The 23,195-nt window shown below is 41.0% G+C and overlaps 1 protein-coding gene across 4 annotated transcripts in view; it reads left to right on the plus strand.

Annotated features, from left to right (window-relative positions):
• Window positions 1-23,195, plus strand: part of PHACTR2 (phosphatase and actin regulator 2) — a 76,861-nt gene that overhangs the window by 36,763 nt on the left and 16,903 nt on the right. For 2 of the 4 annotated variants that reach the window (XM_058801770.1, XM_058801771.1), the window contains 6 exons: window positions 742-900; window positions 10,381-10,614; window positions 13,964-14,510; window positions 16,231-16,436; window positions 18,920-19,076; window positions 21,161-21,216. In XM_058801770.1, the coding sequence (XP_058657753.1) occupies window positions 742-900; window positions 10,381-10,614; window positions 13,964-14,510; window positions 16,231-16,436; window positions 18,920-19,076; window positions 21,161-21,216 (1,359 nt within the window). The remainder of the gene's footprint in view (window positions 1-741; window positions 901-10,380; window positions 10,615-13,963; window positions 14,511-16,230; window positions 16,437-18,919; window positions 19,077-21,160; window positions 21,217-23,195) is intronic. The other 2 variants (XM_058801772.1, XM_058801773.1) reach the window with 1 other exon arrangement.

Raw genomic sequence — 23,195 nt, forward strand, 5'->3', positions numbered from 1 at the left:
AAAATCAGCAGCAACTTTAAAGTTCATGGAACAGAGAAAGCTGTAAGCCAGCAAGAATAGCACTTTTCAGCAATATAGAGACAAATAGGGAAATAATTTTTTTTCAGAATCAGAAAACCTCTGAAGCTGAGCTAGTCTGGGTAAGTGAGTAAAGAATCATCAAAGCTGAGAAAGAATTTGACTTGCAGAATTTAATTATGATATGATGTGTGATACAGGAAGACTTCACCTTGGTTCTTAAGACTGGATGATGTCTTTGTGGCATATTTTTATGAAGGAAATGGGCACATACATTCTGAGAAGTTCTGTCCAAATTCCTGGCTTATTTACATGCTGGGAATGCACCATAGTAGTTCTGCAACTCTGGCCCCCTTTGTGCACTTTTGGAACATGCTGGAATATGTTACAGCTTTGTTGTGGTCCATGCACACATTTCTTTGCTGTGTAAACCAAGCTGCAGGGATAAGAGAGCAGAACACTCATGAAAGACATGAAGGAGAAAACTAGCATGGACTTCCAAGCCTGTTGCTGCAGAAGTGCCTGCCCAAAGAACATGAAAGCCTGTAGAGTTTCTTTGCAGAGTTACTTTCCAGAGCAGATCTACAGCCTGATGTTTCACGTTTCAGTAAGTCTTTCTGCTTTTCTTCCACAGAAGCTTGAAAGCAGAGGGATGCTGTGTGTTGTAAGTAGGTGCTAAGTAAGTAGTTAAACTGGGCAATGACTCTTTAATTTTCATTTCAGATGGTGATGTAACAGTAAATTTTGAAACTTCAAATGGACACACTGTAGCCATTGGTGAAGAAACCATACAGGAGGAAAATCTGGTAAAAGCCAGTGGAAATAATGGCACTTTATCAGAGAAAGCATCAGCATCAGAAGGAAAAAAAGAAGATCAGAAAGGTAAATTAAAGTATTCTTCACAGGTTGTTTTTTGCATACTTTAAACATTAACGTGTTCTTCCACTAGCACCTATACATGCTGTGAGTTCTGTCCTGCCACAACGATGCCAGCAGAACCTGCTGAGAAGATAAGACTTGTGAAACACCAGTATTCCCTCACTGGTAGGCATGCCTTTTCCTGTGCATGTGGTAGGGCAGTAAAGAGAAGCATGATCTGAACATCACAGTGCATGCAGGGAGGTTCGGTTTCTCAATTCACTGTGGGCCTTTCCTTGTAGCCATGGCCAAGCTTTGGTGTCAGGGTTTCCTCTTATGAAATAGCACACTGAGTGCATATGCATCACCTTGCAGCATCATTGTAGATGTGGCTCGGGGGTTGGATGTTCAAAAGTGTTTAAGTCACTTGGAAACCATCTATCATTTTGAAAGTAAGTTCAGCAACTCATTCCAGCTGGTTTTCATGGAATCTTAAACACTTGCAGTCCAGCACTTCACACACATTCAAGGGGCTGTGTCACTACTGCAATCAAAAACTAGGCCATTTTTGGAAAATAAAACCCCACTTTATAGGGTTTTCTATAGATGAATTGTAGTAAACACTGGTAACTATTTAGCAGTCCCAATGTCTATCTTAATTGTGCTACCTTTACTCAGATCTACCTGAGTTTGACTTGTAAAGGAAATGTAAAGATTATTGTGGTATCACAGGATTTGAACCAAATTTATTTTCTTTCTCTACCCTCTTGAATAATGCACCAGTTCTTTCCTCTGTCTAAAAGTGTTCTTAACCAGTATTTAATTTATTGGATTTTCCTAGCAGAAAGATACAAAAGATCAAGACCTTCATGGCTGGCTGAAGCCATGGAGGCAGGACAGAGCAGCCTTTCCAATATCTTCTATTAAACTCTACCTAGTGATGAATGATCCTCTGGAGGTTGAGAGGGTCAGTTCAGCTAACAGAAAAAATCTGAATTCTTCTCAGAGCTACGTAAATCACTTGACTATTTAAAAAGTGGATAGATATGCAAGGAGAATCTTATGAGATTTCTAGTACTTCCTGTCTCCCAACAAGGCAGAAATACAAGATTAGCCTTTGCCATGACATTTAAATATGTCTTTCTTTTGGTGCCAACTAGAACCAGATGTGTATTGGGTCAGGGGAAAAGAGTTATAAAAGCCATGGAAAACTCCTTTAAAATGGTTCAATTTAACTTTGGGGTTAGATCAGACCACTTATTATTTTGTGCATCACTAAATACAGCCTTTTAGAATTGTCAGGACTTGGAAGTTTTCCTAAGGTACAGTTTATTATTTTAGAAATACATATTTCTAACTGTGTTGAAATCCCCTCTAGCTGACTTTGCAGAATGTCAGAACTCCAGTGAAGCAGGAGAGGTCCAATATCTATTTCAACTTCTTATTAGACTCTGCACTCTCTATATATTTTTGACCTTATGGGGAGAAATTAAGAATGATTATTGTACAGAAGGAGATTCAGTACAAAAGAAGTATAGCTATCACTCCAGTCCCTCTCAGAAAGTTAAGAATATATGGAGAAAAACAAAAAAATGAGCAAAACTGGTATTCTAGGCTTCATTGAATCTCAGTATGAGCATCCAGAAGATGCAAACCCCTTAAAGTATACTTTCCTCTTGCACCTAAACATTAAGTTCTGCTAGGAGTTAAAATCTGGAGTCCCCTGAAACAAAAGGAGGTAGATTTATTGCAGAGAATACTCTCCCCACAAAAGTTGTTAAGGATCAATTCCACACATCAGAAAATGTTACAATGTGTAGACCCAGTACAGCCACCCCCGGTCATGGTGAGCACACTTCAGTTATTCTTTATTTATATATAGCACACTAGGCAAGAAGGTGAGCCAGCCTGCTGAACTCAGTGGAAGAGTAAGGCCCACAGCGTCTCACCTGACAGGTTAATCCTGGGTGATTTTTTTATGGCACATGCAGTAGGTTTGCATTACACCCACACCCACTGGCAGAGCAAGGAATTCACAGCTGCAGAGTGGAGATTTGCAAATGTTCACTGAGCACCCAAATCAGAGCTGAAGCATGAATACTCTTCTGCTAGGACCAAAAAATGTGCTGGTGCTTCAGATCACAGCCCTCCATCATGAGAACTGAGGTAGGTGGATTGAACACTACCTGACAGTCAGGAGTAATGGCTGCAAGTTCATCTTCAGCGAGGCTAATGTGAGGCTTCCAAAGTCATGAACTCAGGTGTAAATCTTGAGGGAAGATGTGTGCACCTGCCACGTTTGTAAGACCCAAAGACAGGATTAATTCCTCCTGCTTAGTAGCGCAATGTTGTGCTGCATTTCCAACTCCCAATGAATCAAAGTTTGCCAAAAAATGCATCTCAGCCTTGTGAAGTTATAAGGTTATTTTAAAATGCTCTTAAGAAATGGTAGTAGTCTTTATTTGCCCTCTTGTTCAACTGGGTCTTGAAAATGGCCTTCTCATATAAATGTGATGGCTGCAGGACCCAGAAGTTTAAAAAGAGCACATGTTACAGGCACATTGTGATAGTATGGTGAGAGCTGGCAGCAGCAGGTTGTAGAATGTGGAATATATTAGGAGTTAAAACAAGTTAAAGGAGGAAAGTTTTTTCAGCATGAGTTATGGAAATACAGTATCCACAAGGCAAACAATAGGCTCAGCCATGCATATAAAAATGAGTAAAGCAGAAGCAAGTGAAGAAGACAGCCCCTGAAAGCTGTTCCCCTTGCGGCCAGGCAGTTCCATAAGCTGTGTACCCATCTGCTGCCTATCAGCTCACAGGTGCCTTTTATATGTGGTGAAAAATTCTCTTGGGCAATTTAATAGTGTAACTGTTACTCTTTGTAGTAATAATGACAGTCATACAAGCAGGGTATTTAAAAGAAAATTTCTCCTTTATTGCAGAATGATTAGAAACAAGTGACAGTTTAACATAAAGTAGCTAATTGATGGATAAAGCCTTGCTATTGAAAAATCAGATGAATCTTTTCCTGAGATCATTTATTCATGTTGTGCTTGCACTGGGTTGACTTCTGAATTCTATTGTTTTGACTAAGAAAAGCCACTAGCATCTTTTGCAGAAAATAAGAGCTAAAGTATAGCTATTTTATCTGTGAGCCTGACAGCAGCAAGTGGACAGGCACCAATGTCAAAGGACACTCTGGGTGTCTGGGCAGCAGACTGAAATCTCCCACTGTGCCAGGGCTCCTGAGCCATTGCACTGGGCTACAGGATCCCCAGCAATGCCCAGAGCTCCACATTCCAGGGGAGTCTGAGCACTGCAAGGGGGATCCAAGGAAGGGGATCTCTGCCTCCTGTCCCTCCTGTCCAGAAGCATAAGCTTCTGGAATGTTCCTGGGACATTTGTAGGAGATCAATCTTCTCAGGTTTCCTCATCTCTGAAGTAAACATGGGTAAAGGAAACAGTTTTTAGTCCTATTTCCAAATGAATTGTTGGGCTACATGTGCATATTTTTTCCCCAAGAGGTTAAGTCTCATATGAGAGCTGGAAAAGAGGCCTTAGTATGTTGGGTTTACAGGTTCTTTCCTCTATATTTTGTCTGCTGTCCTTAAGTCTGCCGTTAAATTTAATATTCTCTTATGGGTAACCAAAGGAAAGAAGGTTGGAGGCACAAACTGTGGTCTTACAACCATGCATAGTTGCTCTCTAATGCTTTAGTTTGTCTACCAAGGAATGTTCTTCAAAGTCTAATTTTCTAGGTTCCTTTTCTCAGAGATCTTTTCTTTATTTCCTCAAAGCAGAACAGAAGCTGTTTGAATATAAAGTAGTAACCCTCATCTTCCAGGGTCTCAGACAAGAGCCTGCTTTGTCTCAGAAGATTAAACCTGCAAACCAGCCACTGTGAGAAACTGGGAAGACTTTCATCCCTCTTGTGTGCCTTGCTGGATTCCTGCACTCCTGAGCTCTGTAGATCATTGATATGAGCAGCATACAGAAAAGGCCGTGGGCTTCTTTGCTTGACTCCCTAAGAATCTCTCACTCCAGCTGAGCTATTTGCTGGGCAAAACCAGTTCTTCTAAGAATAGTATATCTTCAATTCATCACCTGAACTATGTAAATGAGGCTGAATCCAAGTATTCTTAAAAGGAAAGCTAGATATAGCTGTGTTTGGCCAGAGCCTGTCCACTAGGTCAGCAGGGCTGGCTCATGCTGGTAGAGTGATGAGAGAGGCACAGGCTTTCACCAAAAAAATGATTGCCTAAAGAAAGCTCCTGACTTGTGAAGCTGTTTTGTTTGTTTCAGTTTTTTTCTTTTATAGGAAACATATCCTAGTGTGGCTCCAGAATTAAGATTATGTGGATTTTTTTTTTTTTTAGAAACTAACTATTCAATTATTTATGTCTATCTTTACAGAAAGTATGAGAGAATGTAGAAACCTCCATGCCTTCCACCTTCCAAGGTTCTCACAGATCAGCTGAATATGTCTTAGGCATTCTCTTTTTTTTAGCAGCTTACTTCTTACACAAAGATTGAGCAGTTAAAAATGTAGAATGATAGTCAGGTGTTTTTTTTTTTTTTGCCTTTTTTATTGTGAAACTAATGCAAAATACCTGAATGTGGTTGCTTCAGGTGAGATGTTACACCTGTCCCTTTCTCCCCTCTCCTGTTTTCTACGGTCTCTGTTACAAGGCCTCTTGCTCTTGGTGTTGTTGAAATTATGGAGTCAGTAAGATCTAGATGTCTGCAGATTTGCAGATCTGCTTATCCATCTTAATGAAAGATGAATTCAAAACTGCAGAGAGAGTGCAAACAGCATTGTGAGACAGCTGTCCTGGTTCAGTGTAGCAAAACAGAGCCCGAGAGAGCCAGAGTGCATTAGATGAATGTTTCGAGTTGGTAAACAGCCAGGAGAGAGAGCATGGCTGAAGGACAATGCTGGCACAGGTAGAAAGGAATAAACAGTGCCTTGAAATAGAGTTAGAGTGGAAATTAAAGGAAGCTTTCTAACAATTAGAATGGGTCTTTTCTTGAACAGAATTTTATTAGCAATAGCAGGAACAAAAAATGGAGCTGGTTAAATCTGAAGTTTATGAAAGGATTTGTCTGAGTTGACCACCTGCATCAGCACAATCAATGAGTCCAAAAAAGTGACAAAAGACACCTTGTCTTGTCCTGTGTCCCATGTTCCTGACTGACAGCTTCCTGGATTTTGATTAATCAAAATGTAGTTCTCTGCATAGTCTGGAAAGGAAACTCACCATCTGCAAAACTCTTACACAGTTTCATTGTGCAGGGAGTCATCCTGCAGAAGACGGCAAACACTTTATTTCCAACTTTTATTTTACATAGTGTTTCTCCAATGTGTTTTGTTCATCCTCCAGGAGGAGGGTGCTTTGCAGTTGATGGAGATCATACACTGGTGCTGCAGCAGTGCTGCTTTTCTGTGGGGTAACTCCATGGCCCTGCTCGAACTGTACCAACAAAAATACCAGTGCTCTAGGACAAAATCCTCATGTTCCTTACAAGTTCACAGAAGTAAAGAAAAAATTGTTGTATTTTACAACCTATCCTCTGAAAGTATGCCTAGCATTTTCATAGGTTCATTTGGTCCAGAATTTGCAAAAGGTCCCACTTTTAGTTTGCAAAATAAGTAATTTGATTTTCTAGTGCATGTGGCACACTGGCATCTCTCTGAAAGTCTTTCAGATTTGAGTCCCCACAAGATCTGTTGTACACTGAGTAATTTGTAATTCTGACCATCATTTAGGTGTTTACATGAGAAAAGAGTTTTGTTAAGAGTCTGGCCCCAATCACAATTTCTGGAAACAAGAAAATCTGGTCTGAAAGTGAGGTTTGTTCAAAATCTGGCCTTTGGAAAATTTATTCTAAACATAAACATATCATCGATCCAAATGCTTAATGAGATATTAACATTTGTTTTCCTGTTAAAGATGTAATTTATAAGCAAGTTGCTTCTACAGCAGATATTTCTACCAAGGCAGCAGTGGATAAAAGATATTCCTATCTGATATGTTTCAGAGACTTTTTATTAAAAGGTCAGTTCTTGATGAACAGATGTCTAAATTAAGAAAAACAACAGCAATAAAAGTGTGTTGCAGCTGGTACTGAGGTACCTGGGGGATTGGTTTGAACAAATAGATGGGTCTGAACTGATTCAGATGCCCCCTTGTTTTGGCAAAAGAAAGAGCAGGCATGAAGACCAAGGGTCCGTGTTCAAGCAGAATCATGTTAGGGAGGTACAATTACAACATAATTGTATCTGCAATCATTTACAGACATCAGACCATCTCTGTCACTGTTCAAGATCAAGCCCCTGTTGCAGTTATTAGTTATTTATATTACTACAGTGTTACTGTATATACCAGACATTTATTACAACATCTTACATAGATGCAGAAAACCACAAGAATTTTCCAATGGACTTGCAGTAAAAGAAAGAACACTATGATTAGGCACTGAAAAACAAGAGGACACCAGACCAGAGAAAAAAGCACAATAATGGCAGCCTAAATGTTGTCAGCTTTGGCACCGCTGCAGAGGGGAGTTTAAGGGAGGACAGTCAGTGAATATTCACAAAGCCTGAGGGTCAGCAGAGGAAAAGCAATGAAAAGCATCTGCTTCAAACTTGGCTTGTCACTGTTAAAAGCTGATATAATGGACTGGTCAGGTAGGAACTGGAAATCTCTGTCTCAAGTAAATGGGAAACTGTACCATGGGCAAAATCAGACTGACAGTGAGATAAAAAAATGGAGCTTACAAAGATAAAAGCAACAAAGCCAATAAGATGCCAGGAGGAACAATATGGTCAAAGACAATAATCTTCACCACAGATTTCCTCCTGGCTGTGAGTAAGAAGAAGGTTTGCTGTAATCAAGGGGCAGTCAAGACTGGATGAGAGATGTAACTATCTGAGCAAGTAGGATGCAGCTGTGCAGGAGTCTGCCAGTCTTTGGAATGAGGTACATAACACTATGAAAAGAGCTGTCTTAGACAAATGTAGGGTTCCAGTAATGGCAAGGCATTTCTGTTAAAATAAATGCTATATAAACTGCCAGTTTTAATCACACATGAATTCTGCAAGCAAGAACTTTGGTGTGAATGAACTGCTATGGTTTTGGTTTTCATTTATAGTTTTTAGTTATTTGTCTACAGAAAAATTGAAAATTATAGGTTGTCACTAGGATGTGTTTATTTTAACTAAATAAAGTTTTAGCCTTATATTTTATTTTGTACCTTTTTTCCTGATTCAAAAGATAAATTCTGATATACATTATTTAATCAGTTATATAGTTTAGTGTAGATTGACTGTATTACTTTAGAATATGGTGAATGCTGTATTAGTTTTTCTAGGTTGTCATTCTTTTTATTAACATTTTCTCTACTAATGAACTGAAACAAAACACAGTAATGGTATATAAGTAAACAAGTTTTAAATTCTTTCTTAATAGTACATAAAATTTTAGCATTATGGATCTTTAGTTAATAGTTGTTAATAGTTGTTTACACTTATATTATTTCTGATCATCATGTCCTTCAGGATCTTCAAAATACAAAAGCATATCTTCTCTTGCCCTGTTTATTATTAATGGACTTCAAATTTTAAAATGTCCTGCTTTTTCAGAATTATATCACCATTTCAACTTTGAATGAAGGTAGGTAGAATTTCACAAGGAGCCCCTTTTGCTGTGAAAGGAGGTCAAAATGTAACAAATAAGGATGTTTCTTTCTCCATCCAAAGTCTTTCTATGGAAAACAAAGAGATGGTACAAGAATCTGTGCTCAAAAAAAAACCTGTTTGAAAGTTGTAAAATGTTTCTATGAGATGGTGTTTTCAAAGCTTTAGCAAAAGCATATTAGTTTATAATAGGCTGGAAATAAAGGAGGAATACACTGGACATTTGATTCCTTCAACTCATGAAGACACATGTGTGCATGTTGCTTACAATAACTGCAGGTGATGCATTAGGTTCATGTTAAAAAGCCTTAAGCTAGAGGTTGGGAAGGCTTTGTTTCTGAGAGGAAGAATGTCTTTGTTGTCTAGCACATTATTTGTTTTTTCATCTACTAATCTTAAAATTAAAATGTGTTGCTTACCTCTTGGGAATCATTAACATGGGAAAGAAGAGAGATGAGAAAGTCCATTTAATGTGTGTGAAGAGTGAGGCTCTAATAGGAACATAATGCAAGAAATGAAATGGTTTTCTCTTGAGTGATAGAAGAGACTGTTAAAAGTCTTTTCAGTATTAGCTTGTGTCCTTTCTTCCCCAGTCACAGTTTTCAGTAACATGCAAACAAAGTCTATATGATTCTGATGGAATGCTCTTGCTTCTATAATATCCCTTTTCAGAAAGGTTTGGGAAGGTTATCTTGAGACAAAATGGGCATAGAGTTGGTTTAGTTGAATGGATAAAGATTCCCCTCTGGGAACTTCAGCTCTTCCACCTGGGAGCACCAAGTGTTACAGCAGTAGTGATCATGTTGCAAAATTATACATTGGCTGTAAATGGCTCACCTACATTAACATTACAGCTGGCATTAGGCATGCACTTTTTAAATTAATTTCCTGGTCATCCCCACTTACCCTGCTTTGGTTTGCAGGCTACAAACAAACCAGGGGTGTTTTTGGAAGAAACTAAGCCAAAAGATGCATTCAGGAACTTGTACTCCCTCCAACACTAGTTCATCTACAGAACTAGCCTGAAGAAAGTCCAAATCCTGAAATGCAGATTGTGGCTATTGGGTCCTCAGTGCTACCTCTTTCACTCTGCAGAGCCATTCCTATTGCAAAGCACAATTTAGATAAAGACCAAATTCCTGCTGACTAATGAACTCTAGACTCTTGAAAGTGCAGTTGTGTAACAAAGAACCTGCAGGAGGGGAGAGCCTTTCCATGCCAAATGATAACTTATCTTATTTAGCTTCATTTGTTTCTGAAGAGTAAAAGTACTCTGAGGGAGTTACCCAAAATAAAGCTGCTAAGAGCAAAAAATATGCAGCTCAGAAGAATTAATTGCTCCAGGGGAAAACTGGGAAAATTTCTGCTGCATAGCCATGTGCAAGCCTGTGGCTGGGAGAATGGCCCTGTTCACATTCAGGTTCACATGAATCTGAGTTTTACAAACTGTTGATCTTAGGGTGGTTAAGAAGCTGAGGAGATTTGTTAGAGAAGTAAATAGCATGCCCTCATTTAGTTTTAAGCCAGCACTTTAGTTTGGGATACTGAATGTAAAGGCAGATCTTGGAGGTCTAGAATAGATGAGTCTGAGCAGAGTTCAAGGTAAATATTTTCCATGAGAAGATCCTGGGTTGAGGTAAACAGTAACTTTTTTCTGAGGTAATACTGCCTTAAGAGGCAGATGAAGTCTCTCCTGATTCCCAAGAGCTCAAGCAGCAGAAGTAGTCACTGTTGTGAAGCTTGCTGTTGAATTTATGTGGTGTATGTCTATGTCAGTTGGCTTCTGTTCACTTTCTTACCCATAGAGAGCACTGGTCACTGCCCAGAAATTCCGACACCCCATGCTCCACCACTACCTAAGCCTAAGCCTAAACCTAAAAAAGCTCCGCTACCACCAAAAAATGCCACTGCCGCTTCCACCGCCAGCAGCCATAGGGGTAACGAAGCACCTCACACTAAAAAAAAGGGAAAGGCTCCTGCTAAGCAGCCTCCTCTCCCACCACCCAAGCCAACGGGTGCCAGTGCAAATCGAGAAGCTGGTGAGTACTGCCCAGCAGTGCAGCTGCCGTGGGTGCATGTGCATGGGGCTGCTTGGCTTGGTGACTCATGCCTTTGGACAGAGCAGTGTTACTGAGGAGCATGTGTGGGTGTTTGCAGAGAGCTTCCTGCTGGCCTCTGGTTCTGCTGGCCACAAACACCCCAGACAACACACAGACCCCCTACATGTTGTACCCATGTACAACACCAAGCACAGCAGAGACAGCACTGAATTCCCAGTTCAAGTGTGAAAGCTGGCAAAAAAATGACCCAGAGAAACAGCTCAAGAATAAGCAGGATAGAAGGTGACTTCTGAAACCAAGCACAAGTTACCCCTAAGTGAAACTAATTTGATATTGCTGTAACTTTCTACTGGAAGTATCAACTGTTCCAATTAATTTGACAATATGACAAGATCACAAAGAAGTTAAGAATAAAACCATTGAAGCATCTTAAAAGATTGTTGAATAGCAGTTGGTTTAGCTGACCAAAAAAAATTACACCATTAGAAATGACCAGGCTTCCCTCAGGTGCTGTGATTCTAAGTACATACTGGAAATGGAAAATGTCACTCATCAGGCACAAAGCATGTGTTTATCACCACACTATTACATCAAAATTCAGCAGTGATGCAAGATTTAAGATTATAGGTGGGTGCTCTTAAGGTACTGATTGTGAGTTTGAATGGTTGCAGTGGAGACAATGACCATAATTAAAACATCCACACATACTTTGACCACAAGCAGTATTGTGATGAATGGGCTCCATATTGTATTGGCAAACTTATACAAGCCCTGTATTTTCATTCTCTGTCTTTCAAAGCCCTTCAGTCCCTCCAGTTTTCTCTGCAAGTATTTCTCTTCACAGCTTGTACATTTTGGCACATTTTGTATTTGAAGCATACAGAAGAGGACTGTTTGAAAACATTGCAAGACTTCTAGAATTACAATAATAACTTTGCCATAAAATATCCATTAACTTGGTATTAACTGTCCCTACTACATCAGACGACTACAAGAATAAACGTTTTGAAAATGCAGAATTTGCTGCTTGTATTTCACATGCAACTGGGAAACTCATCTCTTCCTAGGTGAAACCTTGTAACAGCAGACTTTTCAGAAATAAAGCAATCCATCACATAAAGAACTGTTTATACCAGTGGTTGGTAACAAGCTGTCAGGTATCTGACTTTTTAGACTAAAATACATTCCAGGTTCCAGATTTGTCTTCTATTAGCCTTGCTGCAATGTCAGCCAGTGCTTGCAGACCATACAGATGTAAAATATATCCACGTCTATTCTTTATTCTAATGGTAATTTCTTCCAACATTAAAAATATATTGTGTTCATTCAAAACGGGGCAGTACTTAATAAGCAGAACTGGTTTGGAACAGTGTCAGTACAAGGGGTTTGTCAATCACCATGAAAGTGAGCACATGATGCAGCTAGTGATCAAGCCCCATGAAGGAGGAGAGGAATATGAGTAACAGTGGAGCCATGGCTCTCCTGCAAGTTTCCATACTGAAATAGTGGAACTGGGAGAATGGGACTTAAATGGAGGGGTGGATGTATGCCAAAAGGCAAACAACAGCCATTAAATTTTTCATTTAATCAGAATTCAAATCTTCTACTGAAAAAGAGGCATGACAGAAAATTGTCAGCCAGCCCAGTCAAAAACAACAGCAGCAATAGCACTTTTGACCCATGTGGACATGTAGGGGGGTTTTTTGTGGGAGAAATCTTTTAAGTTTCTGTATCTAATTGGAGGTTCTGAGAATAATGTAAGGATTTTTACAATGGAAACATGTTTTGACATTTTCTCAGCCATAACTGTGTGGCCATATATTTGTACTGTGCTGCAGTTCTTAAGTGCAAGCATGTAACTGGTTCTGTTGACCTCCAGCCTGCGCTGAAGGGCATCAGAACCAGAGCCTTTTCTTTCTACCATCCACCTACTCAGTGAGATTTCTGTTAAATAATATGCAGGTTGGAACCACCATCTATTTCTGCTGTAATTATGAACTTCTGCTGATGCATTTTTCTGCTTCATTTCGTTTTGCATGTAAATTGAGTGATTTTTACCTGATGTGAGAAGATGAGTACAATATCAGTTGATTCAGGACAGTGCCCTTTACTGTCACCTGGGAGCACAGAGAGGAACAGGGATTTGCCTGAAGTTTATATAAATTTTTTCAGATACACTGAAAGCTTCACAGTTCTCTAAATGTTTTTAAACCATAACAGCTAGAGAAGAGAACAGTAAAGTGTCTTGAATTAATTTCCATCTCCTTTGAGAACAGTCTAACTGTGAAAACTGTTTTTATATCATGAACTTATTATGGCCAGTATCTGCACTTTGATTCTCTCTCAGTCTCCTGGGGGGTTGTTTTTATTTAAATGCTTATAAGTAAAGTAGGGCCTTCAGCAGATTTCTATTACAGCTTTCTGTTTTATTCAGTAAGCTTAGCCAGAAGGCTGCTATTTAACTTTATAATGCTTTCATTTGTTCTCTGGAACTTAATGAATTTTTAGAATTACATCAGAAGTATTTGAGTTGGATGCATTTTGATGAAAAGGACTGAACCATTAGATGGTTGTCATTTTTTATTGCTTTTTAAATGGAAGTCAGAAGTTTGAAGCTCCCATCTCAGGTGATGACACAGCATGACATTGACACAGCAATTGGAAATGTGGCTGGAATGCACATGGAAATGTGGGCTAGCTGAAATATTTAGTGAGATTCTTTATATGCTTCAGTATGATCAGCATCACAGGATTAAACAGCCAGCTTGGCCAGTTTGTACAGCTGCTGTCAAAACCTTGTTTCACTTCATTTTCAAGACTGCCCAAGTTGGTCACTGGTAAGATGGAGGCCTCCAGTACATATAGGAGGCCTCCAGTGCCTGCTCCCTTCTGAAGGTCATTTGTGCACAGTGGCAGGAGTGGTTTCTGCCCCTCTGCTGTTTGTCATTACATAGGAGGACACCAGTTGCAGTAAAATTTTTTTTAGCTAAGTCACTACACATATTTTTAGAATAAGTTGTGGACTTCTTAGAAGATGTCCAGGCCAGGTGTAACAGGCCAATTCAGAATGCTCAAAACAAACTCCTATCCATTTGTAAGGTTGGTCCTCTCTGCTGTTCTTGGTCAAGTATTCATCATTTCAGTGTCTCCCACACAAAGGTGAAATTGGAACTGCAAAATTTAATCACCTCAAGCATTTACATGAATGTATTGTAGAAGTATCAAATGTATTTTTTTAAGACCAGCACCAGTCAATTCATGCAGAAAATACAGTGCAAAAATCATATAATTGCAAGACTGTAAAATGCCTTTTATTTTCTTGTTTTAGCTGGTTCCTCTCACGCAAAAAAACTACCAGTCTCCAAGTCTTCTTCATCACCATCTCCTTCGTCCACATCATCTCATCCCAAAGCCTCTAAGGAGACTTCCAGCAAATCTGGCACATCAGGGACTCCCAGGGGCAAGAAAAAACCTGGGAAGCAGTCAGCCCCACGAACAGCACCAGACGGGGCTGCTTCCTCCCCCTCAGGTGCGACAGCCGACAGTGTGGCAGCGACGGCAGAAAAACCCAAGGCTGAGCAAACTCCCGCAGTCACCTTTGACACGGACAACGCGGACCAGCCCAGCAAGCTTGTTGTGCCCCCTCCTCCCACCGCTGCCCCTCCTCCACCTCCACTTCCACCTCCTTTTCCTGCTGCAGCTCCTCAGCAGCCTGCTGGCTCCTCAGATGGGCAGGATGTGTCAGACAGCCCTGTGGCAGGGCCGCCAGGCTCGGACATGAAGGCTCTGCTCCTGACCGAGCGTGGCACAGACCCGAGTCCGAGCAGTGCGGCCCCGGGCAGCGCTCCAGGTGCCAGAGGAGACCGCACGGAAAGGTGAGACAGTATGGCTGTCCTGGGGGAGCAGTGAGAGCACAGCCAAGGAAGCCACATTTGTTTGCACTGTAGGCACGTGGGAATCTCTTCTGCTGCTTCTGCTGACTGGGAACTAATCTCAACTCCCTGCTGGGCTGATTTGCTCCCAAGCAGGCAGCACGGGCCGGATAGCTCAGTCCTTCACGGGGGCAGAGCGTCCGAGTACCCAGGCCGCTCTCAGCTGATGGCTACCTTAGCAAGCTTAGTGGATATCAGCTCTTTAGTGATTATCAGCTCTCTTAGGATTTCAGCTCGAGCTTGCTAAGGTGTCCAGGCTAGGCGGGAAGCAGACGTGAGTGAGGAGAAGAAAATGTCCTGGTGTTCCACAGTGATGGTTTTATTGAGGGGTCTGTGAAGGGTTCTAGCAACGGCTCTTCTAACCAGAATGGGCTAAAACAGCCCCTTTTTATAGGGTATAAGGGGATCCAAACTTGTCCAATAGTAGGGGCTAAGGGAAAGTGACCTATGGGGTTACAGAGATAAGCTGGGGTCCAAAAGGCAGAAGACAGGAGCTTCTTTTGCTATTTCACCATGACTTAGCAATTCCTATGGTTAAGCCTCGGCCCTCCATGGGGCCCTAGCCAGCTCGGAGCCTGCTACAGGGAACAGTTTGTGTGGCCCCCAGCACAGTTTGTTCCTTCCCAGCGCCTTCGAGCCTTTCACCTGCAGCACCTCATGTTTCCCCAGAAGGTCGTCGCTCATGACCTGCCTCTTACTTCATTGTGTGGCTGGCACTGGGGTCAGCAGTTCAGCTCAAAGCTGGTGACACTTTTATTTATCTCTCATAAAGGCAAACAAGAAATAATGCCGAATTATAAAGGGGTTCTTTTCTGTAGATGTCTTTTTTTTTTCTGTAGATGTCATTAAATATCTCACGGCTAAAGTTCTCGATTCAATAGCTGAATTTGCTTGAACACTTGAAAATGAGGGTTCTTTCAGGCTTCAGTTAGTAGGTGTTTGGTTTTTTACTGCCTAATAACTTGTGTAAATCTCAGGTATTGTAGAAACTGGTCAAGAGAAGAGTCATAATTACCTTTTTTAAGGAAAACAGTTGGCAGAAAAATGAAACTAGCTTATTAATTTGTCTTTTCCCTGTCACAAAAATCAGCATCTTTTATATAAATCCAAGAGGGTTTAGTCTAAATGCCAGTAGCCTAGAGACCTTCCTTTAAATTCTTGCTGGTACATCTGTTGCCAGCTCTACATTCTAGTGCAGCATCTCCCCCTGCTCTACCCTTCCTTTACGTAAAGATTTTCCCAAGGCAAAGGGCAACCTGCTGTTGATCCCCAAATTCATTAGTAATGAGCATGAACATTTTGAACTCAACTGCAATGAGACTGTATCTACAATAAATAGGGTTAGGCTTCCAGAACAGGAAACTTTGCCATCCCATCTGCTCTCCAACTTGGTCCTCTCATCCCCAGCTTTGTGAACTGTTCTTAATGCAGTCTTCACAGCACATAATTCTGGATTGTTTGTATCCTTTTTCCTAACACACATACATAGATACATTTACATATCTGCATATGTTAAAGATGTCTTATATATGTATGTTTTTTAGAAAGGAATTACTTTGATTAACAGAACTTTTATTTTCATCCTTGCTTTTTCAATTGCTTCTCATTGGTGTTTTGTTCTGCTTGCATTGATGTGTCGCCCTACCTGCTCATGAATAAACAGCTTGGCTCCCAAAGAAGACCAGGAAGGGGAGGCTCCAGATGAAGCATTCTCTGAGCTACTGGAGGAGGCTTCTGACGCTGCAGCCCCTCCTGAGAGTGAAAGCAGCAGAGACAGCCACGGCAGTGACTCGGACTCAGACGGGCCGATCCTGTACACAGATGATGACGATGATGATGATGATGATGATGAGAATGCAAGTACTGAAAGTAAGTATCCTGCTCAAAATGCTGCAGGCTGCTGTTCACAGATTGCGTTTTGTGAGCGTGCCTGATCCATGCCAGTGTGAGGCAGAGAGAGGAATGGCTGCAGGGAATGCTTTTAAGGGGATTTAGTATTTTGTCACTACTGAGAAATGAGTGCCCTGCTTCTCCCAGGCAATGACAGTCAGAAACCTGCTGAGGCCTGTGCATGGGTGAGAGCATGTCGGGACCCAGGACATTCCTCTGGCTGCCCTGGGTAATTCGAGACCCTGGCAGGGGGCTCAGAGACCTTGGCACGGAGTCAAAAACATCTGTGCCTTCAATTTTATTCCATGGAAAAAATTACCAACTTTGTTTGAAGATTTACAACCCACAAGAGTTTGAGTAGAATAATAGTTAATTTGTCACAGGGTGAAAAAGCAGAATTTTTGGGTTTTCAAATGAGGGTTCAAGAAGCAAGATGGAGGAATCTGGGTGTGTGCTGTCCTTCTTCCCCTTCTTCTTGTCCTCCATCTTCTGCTGGGATGGGTGACACTTTTTGATTGGTTTAGAGTAGAAACAGACTGACATAGATGGTAGATATTGGAAAATTATTGTAAATAAAGTACATGTAGATTGTAGTATAAAATGTTAAGACCACCCCAAGGCCAGGTGCTGTGCCACAGCCCAACCTGCTGGACAGATCTCAGCAGGTCAGAGAAAGAATGTAATAGATAAGAAAAAAATAAACAACCTTGAAAAGCAGAACCGACAATACTCGACTTCTTCAGTCACGAGGCTGGGAAATACTTTCTAATACTTCAGGGTCATCTCAACCACAGAAACCTGAGAAGAGCAGATCAATCATTGCAGGGAGGAAAGCAGAGGTGGGAGGAACAGGCTCAGGAGGATGTCAGGGAGGGACAAGGTGGAGACCTTAGGGCATCACAAGCCATTCATTTGGCTTGCCCACACCATGAGTTCCTCGTGGGAGCTACAGGTGTGGTGCATGACAGAGGAGGCCCATCAGTCAGCAGCTTCACTGTCTGAAAGTCACTAGTTCCTCTTTGATCAGGATGTTTTAAGCATTGGAGCAACCTTAGCAGGCAGAGCAGATCACAGTAGATTACGTCTAAGTTTTACAGCTTTGAAATTTCTGGGGTCATGACTCTTATCATCACCTTAACTGGGCAGAAGCCATGCAGTGCTGAAGGGGTTGTCTTGCCCCCATTCTGCCTAATCCTTTCTCCCAGCTGTTTTTCCTTAGGGTAGAGTTCATGTTTATTATTGTAGGAGCAGCTGTCATTGAGCTGATTTTCAACAGAATCTGTGGTTCCCTGATCCAGCTCACACAAAGGCTTCTCCTTTGCTTGGGCAAAGAAGGTGGGAGCAGCAGGCTGTCAGGAGCACAAAGGAGGGCAGACCTCCCTCTGCCTCTCGGGGGTGGCTTTATGTCAGTATGAAATCACCATCAAGCCATGGTTTGAGAGCCTTGCTCACAGCTTTTTTGGAGGAGGTGCCTCACTGTGCTCAACAAAGAAGGTTTGAACGCCACGGTCCAGTGTACCAAAGTGGCATGAGGCAAAATGAACATGTTTTTTGGTTGTTTTTTTTCCTTAGCCACTGGTGCAGGAGAAGGTGAAGTGCTAGGTAGGTCAAGAGGCTGAAGTCTCCTATAGTTCTTTGTTGGGTTTGAATACAACCCAAAGTGATAGAAACCAAAAGTTATTGTGTTCACACCGCAGCACAGTGTCTTATGAAAAGTGAGCTGGGAGCCTGTGGCCTTACCAAACTGCCTTACACAGGGAAAATCTGCCACCTAAGTCATTTGTAGCCCACCTTGGTCAGAATGTCAAGACACGAGGGAAATACTATAAAGGCTGTGAAAAATGTTCCACAGCTGCCTGAAGCTAATGCTGGCCAAGCTGCAAAGCCCTTGTCCCTAGAGTGTTGGTTTTATGCAGAACAGATTGCTGCAGTGTCTGGGGGTTCCTGCCTAGGTTATTTTGCAGGCACTCAGAGCACTTTTCTAAGCTGTATTTTTTGGTTTAGTTTACAAATAACTTAGAGATGGAAAACACTATAAAAGAACTAAGTGGTAATTGATTGAAAAAAAGTTGAAAGAATGAGGGAAATGATGATGGAATGAGACTAAGCCATTTAAGGCTGAAGAAAACGAGCAGCAGGTTGCTAAATATACTAAGCAGATAAATAAGCCAACCTGTAATGTATTAGACTTCAAAGACATTTTAGTGTAGATTTGTCATTTTTATCCTGTCACTTCACAGATGACAAGTGATGTTTGTATCAATTTGGCTTTTCCCTCCAAGCCTTTTAGCTTTTTATTTTCATGAACTGAGCTAAAATTTTTCTTTTGATGTTAATTAAAATTCCTCTCCTGCATGTGGGAACAAGGTTGCTTTGGGGAGGTATTAAAGTTCTCACTGGGAGTTTGTGTCTGTAACCTGAGCATGAATGAACTAAATCTACCCTACTCCTCCTTTCCTCAGGCTCTTTGGCAAGTAAAATTCGTCGTAGGGATACTCTTGCTATCAAACTTGGCAACAGACCATCTAAGAAAGAGTTAGAAGACAAAAACATCTTGCAGCGTACATCCGAAGAGGAGAGGCAGGAAATCAGACATCAGATTGGAACAAAGCTTGTGAGGTATCAGTCACAGGGTCAATGTGGTTTCACTGGGTGGAGATGGAGGAAGAGAATTGAGAACACTGGGTTCATGTTTTAAATGCAGCCCAATGTGCACTGCAGGATCTTTGTGGTACAACTGTCTGGAAAATGGTGGTTTTATTTCTCACAAAACTTTAAATTGTCAATAATAGATTTTCTGTTCTGCAAGAAACAAAACTGGAGAGCTTTTGGAGTTTTGGGTACTTTGGTTAAAAAGGGAAAGAAGAGGAAGAGGGTAAGAATGAGTCCACAACAGTCAATGCTGTGGTTCTGGTTCTTTCTCAGATTTGTTAGCAGAACTTCCACTTGTATACCCATCTCAGGCAGAGCATTAGTTCCTGACCCACAGAGCATGCCTGTGCATGTTGTCTATTCTGACCCTTCTCCTCTTCCTCTGGCTCTCCAAGTCCTCCAATCATGTGCTGATTCCAGCAAAAGAAGTTGAGCTGGTCAGTGTTTAGTGTTTTACTGTACCCAGTGCTGAGACACGTCTTCTCAAACTGTTAAACTGCTGTGGGATGTATATTACTTTCTCCTTCTGGAATTGAGAACATTGCATTAAAAATTCACTTGCCTTTTACAGGTTTTTTTAAAAAAAAAACTTCATGTTTATTTTGGCTTTTGTGGTCTCTTAGAATAGACTACAACATGCCTGTATTTTGCTAGACCTGTCCCTGTTTCTGTTTGCCTCAGGAATGTTGTCCAGATTTGGAGGATGTCCTGTGTTTTTTGGAGATTCCCAGATACAGGGTAGTCCTGTTGGTACTGCTCCAGTACAGAGTACACAGCCCTGCATCAACACCCAGAAGCTGAGCTGAATTGCTCTGTGAACTGGGTGTCTGGCCAAGGCAGCTATTTCATTACTGAACTGTAAGAGTGGTACATCTACTGTGCAGAGCCCAAGGGTCATTTTTCTCCTGCCAATAAAGAGGTGTGGTTGTTATCATCACTTTCCTGAACAAATCCCAGCTCTGGTGATCACATCCTGCTTGTCCGTCCTCCCTTAGGGGCTGCAACTGCAGAAGCTGCTTTGGGGTTCTGCTGGAGAGCTGAAAGGCAATGCACACAGCTCTGCTTTGGTGGCAGGAGAAAGATCTGTGTACATCAGGGCTGTGCTCATACCCAAAATCACATCCATGTTTGATGCCAGTTTCTTAAAAATTCCTGGCCTGGTGGTCAGCACCTGGCAGCATCGAGGTCTGGTGGAAAATCTGTTCCCACAGCTCAAGTCAGGGTTGAGTCAGGTCCCCACCTGGGACTTCCTACAGCTGGGACTGGTCACCTGTGGTAAACCTGCCAGTCCCCAGGGACAAATCTGTAAGTCCAAGAGGGATTTGAATTGGATGAGTGTCACGAGGCTAAAGACAGCTTGTAGTGAACTGTGTGAGTGTTGATGAATAGACACCTGTCTTGAACACACATGCAAAATAAGTTTTACTGCTGAAATTTTTCTTGCTCCTTTCCTCAAGTGAACAAGTGGACTTGTTTAGTAAACACAGAGACAATATCAACCATGTACAAATCAGAAAATTATTATCTCAGTTTGGGGTTTTTGTAATGGCAGTTGTTATATTTAGGTAACTAAATAAAATTAGGTTTCAGGTGAAGCTCTTAATTGTATTGTACATACAAATTAATGAGGAATGAACAGCTTATGGATTTTGTTGGTTTTGTTTTTTTAAAAAAACTTTAGTAAGACTTCAAAATATCAAAAATATCAAAATTCATTCAAAATACCTGAGAATAATCTAACAATTGCGCAACTGATTATAGTGATGGTTCTTGGGAACAAAAAAGGTATATGAATTTATTAATAAAATTATGCCTGTGAGGACTATAAATTTGCTAGTACAAATTCTGTAATATTATTCAAGTATCAGTTATTCATGTGTTCAAATGACAACACTACATCTTTTAAAACAAATGGCCAATCTGGTTACATAAGCAGTTGTTATAACTGCCTGGAAATTACTTCCAGAAATTACATTTTTTAAGCTGTATTACAAATCCTAATGTGTCATTTAGATCTGGTTTTAAATCAGTCATTTACTTTGTTCTCACAGGAGGCTTAGCCAGAGGCCCACAACTGAAGAGCTGGAGCAAAGAAATATCCTGAAGCGTAAGTATTTCATTCAGGTTTCATACAGTATTTGCTTAGAAAGGGAGCAGGTGTTGGATTCATATGGAAGTCCATCATTGTTGCTCCAGTATTAGAACCATAACTAGAGAGAAATGATGTTCTAGAAAATAATGTCTCAACACTTGATTTATACACTAACCTGTAATTGTAGCTTTGAAAATTCCATTTATTGAATATGCCAAATTTTACTTGTCACAATCTCACTTCTTGAAGCTGGTCCCAAAGACCAAGAATGACTTGGATACCTTTTAGAAATAGTTCTAGGCTAGTTAACCTTCCCCCTGATTTTTAGGAGGAGGAGGAGAAAGGAATATGAGTTGGAGGTGCAGGTGGGATGGAAGGGCAGAGGTTGAAAGGACGAGTAGAAAGAAGAAAGGCAAAGTGTTCAGCAGAAAGTCAATAGGTATATGTCAGCTACTTCAGCATGCTGGCTTCATATTCACTTCTGACATAAATGTCTTCTGTACTGAAACATGCATGAGAATCTCACTGAATATCTTCCCATTAATTAAATCAATCCTTTTATCTATGCTGAAAAAAAGTCTGTAATTCAAATAGTCAAGGGTGGAGGAAGTACACTAGATATTTACTATTTATACCTATTCTGCCATTTACTTATGTTGCTTCTGTTCTTTGGCTGGCAAACTCTTCAGAACAAGCATTGTTTTGTCCTCCTTTATGAATCTTTCCACAATGAAGCTGTTACCTAAACACACAGTGCCATGCCCAACTCCACCTAGTCCTGTGTTCATCCTGCAGAGGTGGCTAGTACTTGATGGTTAAGTAGAAGAAATAAATGAAGAAAAGACACTTCATAGCAATAAATCAAAAATCACACAAATAGCAAACAAAAAAACTCTTAAGGCATGAGAACTTCTCACACCTGATCAAAGAGTTGGTATGATGCTGTTATGGTATTTCCAACAATTGTTCAGTAAAGTTGGAGCTCATCCATGCAGGTCTGGTGTCAGCTCTGATATGTAGCATGCTAATGGAAGGGAAGAAAAGAAAATGGGATGTTTACCTGACAGCATCCATGGACTGATGACTCTGTCACTTGCTCAGCCTAGCAAATCAGGGAGAGGGCAATTATTGGCTTTCAGGCAAACCATCCCGACAATAAAATGCTAATAAAATCTTTGTGCTGTTGTTTGAGTTCTCAAATGCCAAATAGTGCCATATCTTACTGAAAATGGAAGCTACAGTTCATGCTTGCACAGGAGAGGGATCAGGGAACTCCTGTCCAGCACATAATGTGATTAGACTTTCTAAAACTGTAATTTCCAAACCTCTAAATTTCAAAGATAAATAAAAATAAAATTGGAAATAAGAACTTTTTTTATATATGACAAACTGCTCATGCTGGACTGTGTGAGAAGCATAAATCCAAAGCATCTTTGGTGGGCCAGGATACAGCCACTGGGCTGGGAGCACCAGCTGGGCTCCCTTATTGCCCTTTCTCGCTTATCTCGAGGTGACCAAGCCAGCAGCAAACCTGTGATGTATTTAATATCCCCTTTTGCCAGTGTTTATTCCATTCACTGCTCTTGCAATAAGTAGCTCAAAACTGGAAAGCAGTTAATAGATTTCCTCTCCTGTTTCAGCTTGTTTACTTTAAGCTTTTGGCAGCGCACCAGGCTTTGCACTCAGTGCCTCCTGCCATCCTCCCCTGCTGCTGCTGGGGGGTGTCTTAAAGAGGCCAGGGAGAGCGAAAAATGAAGGCTGGGAAGCAGAATTGTAAATCACAAAAAAATCACAGAGGCCCTTGTGAGCACATGAAGGAACTGCTTTTTGCTCATCACTGAGATATAAAATATTTCAAGTTGAAAGTGATCTATTAAAACTAAAGCAAACCAAAACCAAGACAGGGTTTGTGATGAGTCTGACTCAGAGTCCTTTCAGGGTGCAAGTTCTCTCTAAACCATAAGGCACTTATATTTTACATCAAAATTTTTGCC

The sequence above is a fragment of the Ammospiza caudacuta genome, chromosome 3 (assembly GCF_027887145.1).
Source record: "Ammospiza caudacuta isolate bAmmCau1 chromosome 3, bAmmCau1.pri, whole genome shotgun sequence".
In the NCBI taxonomy this organism is placed as follows: domain Eukaryota; kingdom Metazoa; phylum Chordata; class Aves; order Passeriformes; family Passerellidae; genus Ammospiza; species Ammospiza caudacuta.